At 41.0% G+C, this 13,930-nt stretch overlaps 1 protein-coding gene across 6 annotated transcripts in view; it reads left to right on the top strand.

Annotated features, from left to right (window-relative positions):
• The window catches only part of LOC147148597 (transcription factor SOX-6-like), a 119,041-nt gene that overhangs the window by 85,678 nt on the left and 19,433 nt on the right, over positions 1 to 13,930 (top strand). For 5 of the 6 annotated variants that reach the window (XM_086028926.1, XM_086028925.1, XM_086028930.1 and 2 more), the window contains 4 exons: positions 111 to 190; positions 8,018 to 8,173; positions 9,150 to 9,315; positions 11,760 to 12,031. In XM_086028926.1, coding sequence (XP_085885052.1) covers positions 111 to 190; positions 8,018 to 8,173; positions 9,150 to 9,315; positions 11,760 to 12,031 — 674 coding nt within the window. The remainder of the gene's footprint in view (positions 1 to 110; positions 191 to 8,017; positions 8,174 to 9,149; positions 9,316 to 11,759; positions 12,032 to 13,930) is intronic. The other variant, XM_086028927.1, reaches the window with a different exon arrangement.

The following is a 13,930-nucleotide window of genomic DNA, read 5'->3' as shown; positions in this document are numbered from 1 at the left end:
ATGGAAAGCCTTTTAGAGTCCAACCTCGGGGGAATAGAGTGGAAGTGGAAAGTGGATGCAACTGACTGGGATATGAATATATACATGAAGCCACTGTGTTCTCGCTACAGGTGACAACTACCCCATGCAGTTCATTCCTTCCACAATGGCGGCAGCAGCAGCGTCCGGGCTCAGTCCACTTCAGCTACAGGTGACACACCCCACAATCACACATAGACAGTAGACAGTGTTTAACTCATGTGTCAGGCCACCAGAAGAAGAGGCCAGCCGGTGTAACTTTAATTTGGATTTTTTTCTAATTTAATGAGCTATCGATATTTTAGTCTGAACATAAAGAGAAAATAGTAGCCTGAATTAAACTATTTGGGGTTATGGGAAGAATTCATGCTCTACAAAAGGTGACTTATTCGTAATGAGGATTTAAAAAGTAAAAGATGATTTAGTCGCGAGACTAGTAATAAGAATTAAAGCCTCCAAAAGGGGGCTTACCGGTAGTTGCTAGAATGATTGTGATATCTTACAACCCCCCCCCCCCAACTACCTATAATACAGAAATGCCAAAATAATAATAAAGAATTAAAGCCTCCCTAAAGGCGACTTGTTTGCCAGGGCAGTCATACAAATTAAACGCCCGAAATAAGTGACTTAGTTGCCAGAGTACTAATTAGGATTAAAGTATCCAAATGTGATTTCTTTGCCAGAAAATAGCATTGATTAAAGACCCCCCAAAAGCTTAGTTGCCAGATTAATAATACAAATTAAATCTCAGCAAAAGGTGAGTTAGTTGCAAACATAGTAATAAGAATTAAAGCCCTCCAAAAGTGACATAATTGCTGGAATAATAAGATGTAATTCCCCCACCCAGAAGGCAACCTTTTGCAAGAATAATAATAGGAATTAAAGCCTTTTCAGTGGTGATTTACTTGACAGAAAAAAAAATGACAACTTTGCACCTATAAAAATGAAATTAGTTGCCAGAATAGTCATAAGAATTAAATCCCCCCCAAAAGGCTTATTTATTTCCATAATAATAATTGACGCTGGGGACCTCAGGCTGCTGTACAAGCAACACAATTATGCTTGGGAGCCTAATTCAAGGAACCACTAAAATTGCTATTGTAAGGAACTCTGGGGATTTTTTAATACACTGGTATGTATGTTGATACTAATCAGTGATTGGTGTGCATGCAGTTTTCTGTTTGAAAATCATTGGAAGTTGAGAGAAAAAAAACCTGCCTTGACCTAGGCATCACATAAAGGCTGGTTTACTTTTATTGAATAAGTGACATTCTCTGTTCTTTACATCCTCGTTGAAAGAAAGGGCATACAGAGCAAACAAAAGCAGCCTTTCAGAAAATTACAACATTCCTGGAACGGAACAAGTGTCTAAAGATGATGCTTTTAAGGCGCTGTTTCCACGTAGATGAAGAAATATTGGCCCAATAAACAAAACTCCTATTAGGCACAAGCACAACACTGAGTTCAAGTGGTGGGATACAGTATTTCCCCCAACATTGAAAAAGACTCCTTTTTTGGACTCGTTATCTATTGCTTGACACAATAACTATTCAGCATCTATCTGCTGCATGAAACCACTCAACTGAGAGTCAGGTCAAGGCTAACTAGCTTCAAGTTGAGGACAGAATGACGGGGAGAAAAAAATCGTTTACCTTCTTATGGCTGGTTCATCCATCGTTCGTGTTGTCCTCTCAGGTCTGTGTTGCTAAACGGCCGATAAAGGAGGGTGGCAGTAAGACGAGAAGAAGAAAAAATGTGAGAAGAGAACACGAGTTGTGCTGTGAGGGTTAGTGAGTACATGGGGGGCTACTGGCTGGGTTTTTGCGGGATGGTGGTTCTGCATCCAGAGGGCCCTAAAATTCGTACATTTATGCCAGTGTACACAGTTTGCAACACGAGAGTTAAATGCCAGGAATAAATTAAGAATTAAAGCTGGCCAAAAATGTGTTAATTCCGGAATATAGTAATAACAACAACAACGGTAATCATCATCATCACCGTCAGAAGAACAACACCATGAATATAAAAGCCCCTAAAAAGCAGTCTTGGTTGCTGCAGTAAAAAGGCATTAAAGTCCCCTAAACGGCAGTTTAATGCCGAAATAAGAAGACAAAGTGAAGCCCTCAAAAGGTAGCTTAGTTGTTGCAAGAATTAAAGCCCCCCAAAAGGTGACTTAGTTGCTTGCATAATAATACTGTAGTAAGAATTAATGCCACCCCTCCAATAAAAGAAAAATACAGAAAAACAACAGTAAGAATTAAACTTCCACAAAAGTCTAGTTAGTTGCCAAAATACTAATAAGAATTCAAGCCCCCATAAGGCAACGTAATTGGCGGGATAATGATATTAAAGCCTCCCTCCTTCCTCCTATGAAAAGGTGATTTAGGTGCTTGCCATGTTTCAAAACATAGGCTATTCTTTTGTGCCTGTGGCAGCAAGCTCGGGGAGCCACGAGTAACACGCGAGCGACCGCTCTTTTAACGTCTGCCCATCAGACAAAAGCCTCTCGTTGCGATGAATCACGGCAGAAGGAATTCGGTCCCTCCCGAAAGCGTAACACCTGGACGGACAATTCATCACGCACTTTACTGCCGCTTGACACCTGTGTCGGGAGAATAGCACTTAGCGCTAATGGTTATCGGAGCGTATATTTGCAAAAGACAGAAAATGTACGGCATTCCGCTGTATAAAAACAAAAAACACAGGCACTTTGTTCATTCTTATTGCTTGATGTCGCATTGTTCTTGTGTATCAGGGCTCTCGTTAGCTGCTATTGACACAGCACTGCAAAAGCGTCACCAGAGCAAAGATGTGGAGATGGAAACCCGAATGACAGAGGAAGCATTTAATCAGAGGCGCAGAGAGAGTTTGTTTATGAGGGAGCAATTATGCCAGGAATGTTTGCGAGGTGGTGAGGCCGGCAGTGCATGTTTGGACATTGTAGTCAAAACAATAACCATGCCATATGCAATTATGAGCATTGTTGAAAGAACTTTTTAATTGCCATGTAAAAAAAAAAAAAGAAAAAGAAAAAAAATGCACTGCACATTGCACAGAGTATCGTTGTATTGTTAACTTCTAAAGTTATTATTTGGTTAATGGTGGTTATTAGAGGACAGGCTTTTATTTGAACAAATGCATACTATAACATACGTTTTTCAGCAGTGTAGCTTTACAGATGCTATGTCTGCTGATGTGGTAAATACTTCTACCCCAGTAGTCCATATGAAAGCACCGCTTTGAAATTTTTTTTAAATGTTGAATTGCGGCACCGCATCTATTTGAGCGGAATTAATTAATTGTATTGTTAAACTCTCAAGGGATTGCTCCAAGTGAAACCTGTCTGACGTCTTGTTTGTGCTGCATTAGATGAACAGGACTCTAACATTAGCATATTTCTGTCCTTGTGTTAGGTAATCGGCTACTTTCTGGCTCATGGACTATATCTATATCATACAACGGTAGCGTATTTATTAGTCGATATTTGCTGGCTACTCTTTGTCTCAACAAAACAAATAGGACTCTACCCTTTGATATTTCATCTGTATGTTAGCCATCCAGCTAATTTCTGGCACCTGGAGAATAACGAACAATTTTGGCAGAAGACAAGCAGAACTCTACCATTAGCAAGTTTAATTTCTGTCTTTATGTTAGCTCATGTCTACGTTCAAAGAGAATATCGTACGCCGTTTGCATAAGATTGGGTGACCATATTTTGATTTCCAAAAAAAAGGACACCCGGCCTGGCCTCGAGATACTGAAATTATATATATATATATATTGCAACATTTAAATCTATTTAAATGTAAACATTTAAATTTAAATCTATTAGTTATCATATAGTTATCATAGGAGAGCAATATCGAGGGGCATTATTAACACTAAAGAACTTAATTAAATAAGCATAATTTTCTGCATGAAAATTATTAGATAATAAAGATGTAATTTCTTTAGGTACATGCTAAATATAGCAATAATATATAAATATATATATATATATATATATATATATATATATATATATATAAATATATATATATATATATATATATATATATATATATATATATATATATATATATATATATATAAACAACAGTTATATATATATATTTATATATATACTGTTGTCTCACAGCCAAAAAAATGTAACAAAATGTAACGCACAAAAAAAATTCACTTCAGTCGTTAGTTTTCTTCCTCCTAATTGTTTTCTTCTCCATCCTGTGTTCCCAGGTCTAAGAATTAAGAAGTTAGTCAATTTGCAGATACTCTACTCATACAGCTTTTTGTATGTGTTTTTCTGTGTCTATATGAGCTTTGAGATCTCTGACCGGCAAATTTTCATTATCTATTAGTACATTTGAATGTCTGTTCATCTGCATGTTAGCAAAACAGTCTTGTTTCTGGCTAATGTAGCATAGCGTAAAACATTAGCCTTCAGCTAGATAGGACTGCATTGTTAGAAGTTTCCCCAGTTAGCGATGTAAAGGAATATACTGAAGTGGCTCTGCGGTGGTCTTGATTGACAGGAGCGGGGCCCCGCCACCATACTGTGCTTGCGTCCCACTCACTCCGCATTCTTATAGGGATTTTGAAGGCCCGCCGAGACCTTCCAAGGAAAACAAGTGGTGTGACATCACAGGCTTTGTTTCAGGCAGCGGCGAGTCTGTTTGTGTTTAATATCGAAAAAGAGGACCCAACCGCCAGCTTTGCAGTTTTGACTACAGGGAAATCGGATCTGCCGATACTGGAAGGGAAGAGTGGGAGTCTTTAGGACTGAGAAGGGGGATTAGAGGATAAAGACGGTATGGAACAGATGCTACAGCAAGAAAAGTGAAAGCACGCAGATGGACGCCATCAGAAAGCGTTTATTAGCTATATAGACTAGCTAGTTAGCCCGGGAAGCTAACATACCATCTTCGCTTCATGTTGTTAAGTCAAGTCAAGTCAAATTTATTTATATAGCTCTTAATCACAAGAACGTCTCAAAGGGCTTCACATGCCCACAGTTGACAAATATTAACGACATCCCCTGATTTTAACCCCCCTGTTGACATTTGATAAACAGATGTGACTTTAATGCACAACACAATCTTTCGTTCACTAAAAGCTACCTGTTACAGGCCGAGACTCCTATTGAGAGCTGGCAAGGAAGCTAACTTTGCACAGAAGCTAACACAGTAGCTTCACTTAGCTTCTTGTCGAATATACACAAACAGATGTGGCTTGAATGCACCACAACATCCAAGACAAAGTACTTTGTCTTGATACTGGCCGAGAGTCCAATTACTTTTTAGCACGGAAAGCTTATGTAGCAGTTTTACTCTGTGCTCAGATGTGACTCAAATGCTCCTCAATATACGAATCAGTGTTTTGTTCACAAAAATCTGCTCGATATGGACTAAGAGTTCCATCAAGCCAACAGAAATGACAAAAGAACAGGAAGTAATAACCTGATTAAATTGAACTGGTAACAACACTTCCTATTGTCACAAAAATGTTTTTATGACCCTCAATTTTCCAAGTTCCATCCAAAAGTCAGGCTAACTAGCTAAGCTAAGCTAGCATAGAAACCTAACATAATAAATTGTGTCCGAATTCTATATAGTATGTCATGCTCATGTTTTTTTTTCACCACTATGCTCCAAGCCAATTCCATACATTAAGGTTAGGTTGCTTAACAGAGCTAAGATAATTTAGCAAGCTAACAAAATAAAAGCAGCAACAGCCCTTCCTGTTGGTATCACAATAAATTTGTCCCAATATTATACAGTATTGTGTATGATTTTGCACCACAAGATCCACCCAGAGTTAACACAGTCTCACACAGTTCTGAGTAAAGTTCCTCAGGGAAATGTCAGCAGTCCAGTCACATTCTATAAAAGATGTAACAATACCACATTTTCTTCACTCTTTTCTTCCTGTTGGTGGTGCAGATAATACTTCCATGGTCCAGACTTTGGTTTGCTGGTCTGTGGTTCTTGCTGAGTAAGTCAGTTGGAAAAAAGATGTTTGTTCTCCCCCTCCAAGTCTTTTTTTCTTTTTTACATTCTTCAGTTGTTGTTTTTTTCACTGCTTCTGGCCATTTAAAAAAATGCCACTTTAAGGGGATTTCCCTTACTCAAACACCCTCAAAGGTTCTCAGGCATGTTCATCTACAGATGGTGTGGGTCCTAGGTGTAACTCACCATCAAAATTGTCTCGCTAGTGTTTCTGAGAATATTTTAAAAATTCAGCCAGTTGAGCCAATTTCATTTAGCAATGTGAAATTTAGAATGCATGTGTATCATGAGTCGACACACCAAAAAGTCTCAAGAAGCCATGACTAAAAACACACCGGAATTCTGCCATTCTTGGTTATATCCAAGGGTTAATTTTTCCGTTTCCATGGGTTCCTTAAAACTGAACTCCATCCATATTCTATACCTCTGATCAACGGTTGGCACAGGACAGTTCAAAGGCATGAGGGGCAGCTGTTGCGAAGGATGTTTCCTCCAAAGGTTTATGTTATCAACAAGAACTTTGGAAACATGTCTGTCTATCATACATCCATCCATCCATTATCTGTACCGCTTCTCCTCACAAGGGTCGCGGGGCGTGCTGGAGCCTATCCCAGCTGTCTTTGGGCAGTAGGCAGGGGACACCCTGAACTGGTTGCCAGCCAATAGCAGGGCACACAGAGACAAACATCCGCACTCACAATCACACCTAGGGCCAATTTAGAGTATTCAATCAACTTACCATGCATGTTTTTGGAATGTGGGAGGAAACCGGAGTGCCCGGAGAAAACCCACGCAGGCACGGGGAGAACATGCAAACTCCACACAGGGAGGCCGGAGCCGGGATCGAACCCACGACCTCTGAACTGTGAGGCGGACGTGCTAACCAGTCGACCACCGTGCCGCCTCTATCATACATGTCCCACAAAAAAAAATGTAGACGCCATGCACAAAAAGAAACATGAAGTGAAGTTTTTTTTTTTTTTTTTTTTTGGAAGCATCCAATTTTGGGTCATTTTGACATTTCCAAGTGTCTTCCAAAGACAAACTTGCCCAAGGGGTTTTCTCCAGTTGATACCAAATCTAAAACGGATATACAAGACAGATGGGCGACTCACCATAAAAAACGCTGAAGTTCAAAAACTCTATAAGGTCAGCCTGCTCATCCCCACTTGCAGCTTCAATTAGGGCCTGAATCGCCGTGTTTATTTTTCTTCAGACGAATGAATGGTCTTTTCAGGGGCCTCAAGTCACCTCCTGGAATGTTAGAATAAATGTCGTCCCAAACAACAGTTTCACCAATCATCTCAATATTATCTTACCAGTGAATTTGCCCAAATGAGCTCCAATCAGAAGCGGATATCCTAGACAGATGGGCGATGATAAAATTCCAAAGTTTTATTTGTGTATCAAAGTTTTCATAGCATGGGATCCGAGTTTGACAATCATTTTGAACATTCACCAATGAAAAAGAAAATTTAAAGAAAATTTGGCCCCAGCAACACTTTGACGCAAAATCGTGTGGACATTTCCTTTACATTATGAAGGAACACATGAAAAAGTGTCAAGGACGCATGTCCGATTATGAACATGAAGTCGGCTGTTTTAGTTTGAAACAGTCATTTTGGTGTGGCCAGAGCATTCCATCAAAGTTAGATGATTATGTTGAGAATTCGGCATGAAAAAGGCTTTAATTCAAGTGGTTTCCACTCGTAGCCGCCGTGGCAACCGAAGCTTATTTTGCACAAGCGCCACGACGTGGGTGTTCTAAAGATATAGTCGAGCAAGGACTTGGTGTTTGGATGCGAATTAAAGTGAAACAATCGGCTCAAACTGTTAGCGGAACACTCTTGTTGAGTGAGTTGTTGATGTGTGATGGGGTGTGTACGTGTGTGTGTTGCATGTGTGTGTGTGGGTGGCAAAACGAAAGAGGAAAAAGCCACCGACCGACGCTAAAAGTCTGTCGGTTTTTCTTGGTGTTTTTTTTTTTCACGCAGCAGCTGTACGCCGCCCAGCTGGCGAGTATGCAGATCTCGCCGGGGGCCAAGATGGCGGCTATCCCGCCAGGGGTGTCCACCAACGCTTCCGGCCCGCTGTCGCCCTCTGCCCTGAAGAGCGAGAAGCGAGCATCCAGTCCCCTCGTGCAGGTCAAGGTGAGTGAGTAAATCCACTTCTTTGTCTTTTACTTTTTAAATTATAATCAAACATCATCTCACACACGCACACACACACCCACACGCACACACGCCGACAAAGTGACACTGGCGCTGGCTGCTGTTTGGGTGCAGGCCAGACCTCTTCACTGTGGAGAGAGCGCACGCCTCGTCTTTATTTGACGACCGGGTGCTATAATGGAAGCCACATGTGTGTGTGTGTGTGTGTGTGCGTGTACGCGTGTGTGTGTGCGTGGGTTAGCAGCTGCGAGTCACAATGGGCGCACGTCAGTGCTCACCACAGTCAAACGCTAACGCAGCGCCTTCTGAACTCCACGCCAGACACTAAGCACGCGCACAACCACACAGACACACACACTCAGCCCACTGGCATGCCACCACAATCTATGCGCGCGCACACACCCACACACCCCCACACACACACACGCACACACGCCTGCACACCCCCACACACACACACACAAATTGAAAATAAAAATAAACGGAAATTTCTAAATATATTGTATTATTAAGGGGCAAGCATGTTTTTGGAATGTGGGAGGAAACCTGAGTACCCGGAGAAAATCCACGCAGGCACAGGGAGAACATACAAACTCCACACAGGAAGGCCGTGGCTGGATTTGAACCCACGACCTCTGCACTGAGGCGGATGTGCTAACCAATCGACCACTCTAAATTTTGTCTGTATGAAGTGAAATATTTTAGATGTGATACCTGGACATTTTTTGTTTTTGTTTTTTGTTTTTTTTGTTTTTTGTAAGCGGGTTATACTTTTTAGAGTGTACATAGACAATGCTCACAAAGTGTTATAAGGAATGCAAAGTGTGGTTAAAAAAATGGCAGCACACGAAACAATATACATAACAACAAAATATGAATAGGCTTTTTGTAAACCATTTATACTTTATTTTTAACTCAAATGACTAAATAATTATGTTGTGCCACTTCCGGTCAGTTGGAGGAAGGCTCTGCGCAGCCGCTCAACCTCTCAGCCCGGCCCAAGACGTCGCCATCGCCGACCACGCTAACAGTGTTCTCCGGCAACAAGAGCAGCCCCACCGGCGCTGCCAAGGCCCGCATCCCCAGTCCGGTCTCCGCCATGGGCTGCAACGCCTCCCTTGGTAAGGTGCACCCCAGAAAAGCCAGTTTCAATACCCATGACGTGGAATGAAATTTGGTAGACATGTCTATCATGAGTAGATCCATCAAAAAGTCTCAAAAATGAATAGCCGGAAAGACACTGGACGTTTGTCATTTTGGTTTGAAACAACCATTTTTGGCAAATTTTGGCCCCCCCCAAAAATCTTCCCCTAGGGATTAGGTCGGATTGCTTCCAAATTTGAACCGCGCAAAAAGACAAATTGGCAACGGTAAAATGCAAAACATTTTGGTTTTCGTCTTTGTGTGTGGGCAGAGCATGGCGGCCAAGTTGGATGAGTCACCGTTGGTCACTAATTGTGCGGAGAATTTATGGAAAATTCAGCCCGCAAAGCCAATTTCAGAGACATGTTTATCATGAGAAGAGCCACCAAACAATTAAGAATCCATACCTGTAATGACATAGGAAGTCTGTCATTTTGGTTTAAAGTGACCACTTTTGGTTGATTTTGCCCATTATCCAGGCGTTCTTTAAAAATGAACTCCTCCTACAGCTTTTATGCGATTGCTACCAAATTTGAGGCATGGTTGCGAGACAGATGGGAGATGCTAATTTGCAAAACATTTTTTTTTTTTTTTGCATGTAGGCAGTGGGCAGTGCATGGCGGCGAAGTTTGATGATTTACCATTTGTTAACCACCGCAGCCCAAAAATGGGGAAAATTCAGTCCCTGACACTACTTTCACTAAGCAACATAAAATTTGGTGCAATGTCTATCATGATCAGAACCACAAAAAAGTTTCAAGACAAAATGCCCGAAAACACACAGGAAGTCTGTTATCATTTGAAGTGACCAATTTAGGGTCATTTTTGGGTACTTCTAAAGGGTCCTTCAAAAATGAACTTTTCTGAGAAATTTTGTTCAATTGCTACCAAATTTGAAACACTACAGAGATGAGCAATGCTAAACTGAGAAACATTTTAGTTTTCGTCATCGCGTGTCAGAAGAGTATATCGGGTGGCGCCATTTTTTGACTCATCATTTCAGAAGCAGTTTACCCCAGACTACTTTTGAAAATGTTTTAGAAACATGAACTATATCAGTTTCTCATAAGTAGACCGACAAATAAACCTCGAGTCCATATCCAAAAACATAAAATTTTGTTTCATTGATTTATTTGGTTTTGTTTTTAACTTTATTATTATTGTATTGTTTCAAAATGATATGTTCAATTGTCTTATGTTTGATTTGTATTTATGTTCAGCACTTTGTTTCAGAGGTTGTGCTGTGTAATACAATTCAGATGAGTTTCAAAACAGGAAACTCTAAAAATCAGCCCCCTAACTTTTGATGAAAGTTGAGACCGAAAGAGATTCACACGCGCCCCCTTGCTGGCACAAGTGTGTCTGCAATAACCACTTCTCCACAGCTAACAATTGCCAACAGAAGCAAACCTTAGCTGTGTTTTACTCTGTTGTAAGTATGCCAGAGTCAAAACAACAGCAGACTACAAACCCCACCAGCCAGGGTGGCACGTGCCCAGTATACTGCAGACACCTCGGGGTGTGTTTTACTGGAGGCCAGAGCCCTGTATTTAGCCTCTATGAAAAGGCTGCCAGCGGAAACAGTGAAATCCACCACATGTTAATTTGACTTTTTTTTTAAAGAGCTTCCTCACATTATTGTCTGCCAGGGCCCAGACCTTTTTATGAGCCTACCTATCTGTTATCTGTTATTAAGGCTAATCTAAAGCCTCTCATTGCGCACACATCCCCCCGTCTCATGAAAACAATTTCACCAGACCGTGCTATTTTCTGCCCCGTTTTAACGGCCACCCAGGCATTTAGTGCTTCCTCACTCGACTGCTAATTAAAACAGCAATGGCGACGGAAACTTTGCCGTCCTTTTATTTACCCGCTTCCTTATTCTTTACATGTACATCTGCTTCATGAGTGGGAAACGCGTAAACAAAGAGGCCGGAAAACTCCAGGAACATCGAGTGACTGCGACAAAGATGTTGTTAAAGTTACAAGACACAATTTAGCACAATAAACACACCAAAGGTATTTTCTCTAGTGGGTCCCACAGGGTTGCGCATACCAAAACACATGAATATCTAAATTGAGAAAGTTCTAAATGTCTTTTTTTTCTTTTTTGCAGTTTATTACAGTATAAAAATACATAACGTTGTACCTTGAGATACACCCAAAAATGGCTCAACAGCGCCCTCCCAGAAAAAAAAAGCCCAAGAACTCTTGAAGACACCGGAAATCTCCCATTATGGTTAAAGCAATGATTTTAGGGTTGTTTTAGCCTAAAACTTTCCAGGGGTCCCTCAAAATGTAACTCATCATAGAGATTTTGTTTGATTGCTACTAAATTTGAACCACAAAAAGTAGGCTGATAGGCAACCAGAAGCCAAACTAAGTATCACAGTATTCCTTTCGTTTCACACCTCCGCCTTAGACATCCTCTCCAGCCTGAACTCCACGGCTCTGTTCGGGGATCAAGACGCCGTGATGAAAGCCATCCAGGAGGCCAGGAGCATGAGGGAGCAGATCCAGAGGGAGCAGCTCCACCACCAGCAGGGACCTCCTCCTCCAGCACCTCCACCACCACCACCTCATCATCGTCATAATCATCATCATCATCACAATCATGCTGCACCTCCTGGACACCAAAGTCTGGAGGCCAAACTGTCAGCGTTGAGCAGCATGAGCCTCAACAACGGCAACAAGGTGAGCCATGTTTTCAAGCTGCTTTTTTGAGGGACTTTGGTTTTTTCTTTGTGTGTTCTTGCTTTTCTATGCTTGTGTGGCACAACCTTTGACATTTTATAGTAGCGCTATGTGTCTTTGCGGGGACATATTGTTTGGTCCATATAAGTAAAATGCTAAAATGAAGCTTGTTTGATCCTCTTTGCGTGTGTGAGTGTGTGTTCTTGTCTTTCTGTGTTTGTGCAGTGACAACAAAAGTTTGGCATTCTACTTTTATCGCAGAGTCAGGTTTCTTTGTGGAGACATTTTGTCTAATTCATGCAAGAAAAATGTTCCTTTTACCCCATTAGACTTTCTGAGCCCTTCATGTTCAACGGAGGTCTTGGACAAAGTGTAGTCTAACTGGGGTGGAGTTATCTTTCTTTTGTTATTTTGATATACAGGCGCAGGTAGAAAGGGGTGTTTGCACTTGCAGATGATGTTAAGTTAGCCACTGCAAGTCCACTGCGTGAGAGATGCTAACGGCAGAGGCTTTTTAAAGATCATTAGCTGGCTAATATAGAATTCGAACCCGCTGTGGACACGCTTCAAATAGGGCAGTAGTACTTACCCAACTGCGTGTGCTTACTTCCATTGCGATCCCCGGGGTTGGTTTTGTCGTATTGTATAATTAGTTGGGTCCTACAAACGGCCAGAAGTCGCATTCAACAAGTTACTTATTTATTTTCCACACTTCCTTTCGTTCGCGGCCTTCAAAATAAAAGCACACCAGCAAACCACTATACACAGCAGGTTTGGATCATTTTGGCAAATTTATTACAGTCTGTGTGTGTTTTCTTGCCTTTCAATGTTTGTGTGGCTACCTTTTGAAATCTGCCAAATAGTGCGGACATGATTCTTTGAGGGGTCCTGTTGGCATGTTTTACATGACAAGAACATTAAAAAATAAGCGTAATAATAAATGAATACAATTAATCTGTAATCCAGACCCTCTAATTTATGGTCAGCTCCATCACCTCCCACCACGCCATCTTTCTTTTGGGCATCCTGAAGGACGTCTCCAATGAATGTGATTAGATGCCAGGACAAGCATGATTAGATAGGCGGGTGAGGATTATGATACTCACGAATATTTTAGGGGGCACAGCCTAAGTAGGTCACCAACGGTGCGTTAATTTTAATTTTTGGACTTGTTTGCATCTTCACCAGGAAAATATCCCAAATTTTGTAGGATCTAATTTTGTATTTTCATTTTTTTATGAACTCCCAAGTTGATTTTCTTTAGAGGCATCATTTACACTAATAGATTATTTAAAAAGATTAAGAGAACGTTTCAAAACTGCTTAACAAGTTCCCCATACATCAACATGGATGCATACAAAATTGTGGAGCGCCCACGTCAAAGTCTGCTGAAACGCTAATCGGCATTGAAAGTATGTACATAACATAAGATTGGAAGCACATTCGCCAGACCAAAAAAGTCTCAAGATCATCAACATGGACATATACAACATTGTGGATTGACCACTTGTCAGTGTAATTGAATTCTAATCACCAAAAAGATGATATCCCCACATTCCAGCCCCCCCACAAAAAAATTGTTTGTTATGGATTTTTAATAAAGAAGAATTTTACTGTATTGTACAAAACATGATTGTTCTCTTTTTAATAAAGACGAGTATTACTGTATTGTACAAAACATAATAAAAGAGAATGTAAAGCAATTAACTTTTTACAAATTTTTATAACGTATAATTACAGTACATAGTGTAGTATCCATGTTTTGGATGTGTGCCTGGCCAAGGGAGTGTCATCAGGAGCTGGAGTCTGTTTGCCTGGTTAGTATACAGTCCTGTTCAATAAATGACTGCATCGGCTACTGTGGCTCTCCCTGCCCATGTGCGAGGGCCTGACAGTACC

The sequence above is a fragment of the Filicampus tigris genome, chromosome 4, assembly GCF_054856515.1.
Source record: "Filicampus tigris isolate MCC_2025a chromosome 4, RoL_Ftig_1.0, whole genome shotgun sequence".
Lineage (NCBI taxonomy): Eukaryota > Metazoa > Chordata > Actinopteri > Syngnathiformes > Syngnathidae > Filicampus > Filicampus tigris.
The sequence above is the reverse complement of the archived record's forward strand: the minus strand, read 5'-3'. Positions and strand labels throughout refer to the sequence as shown.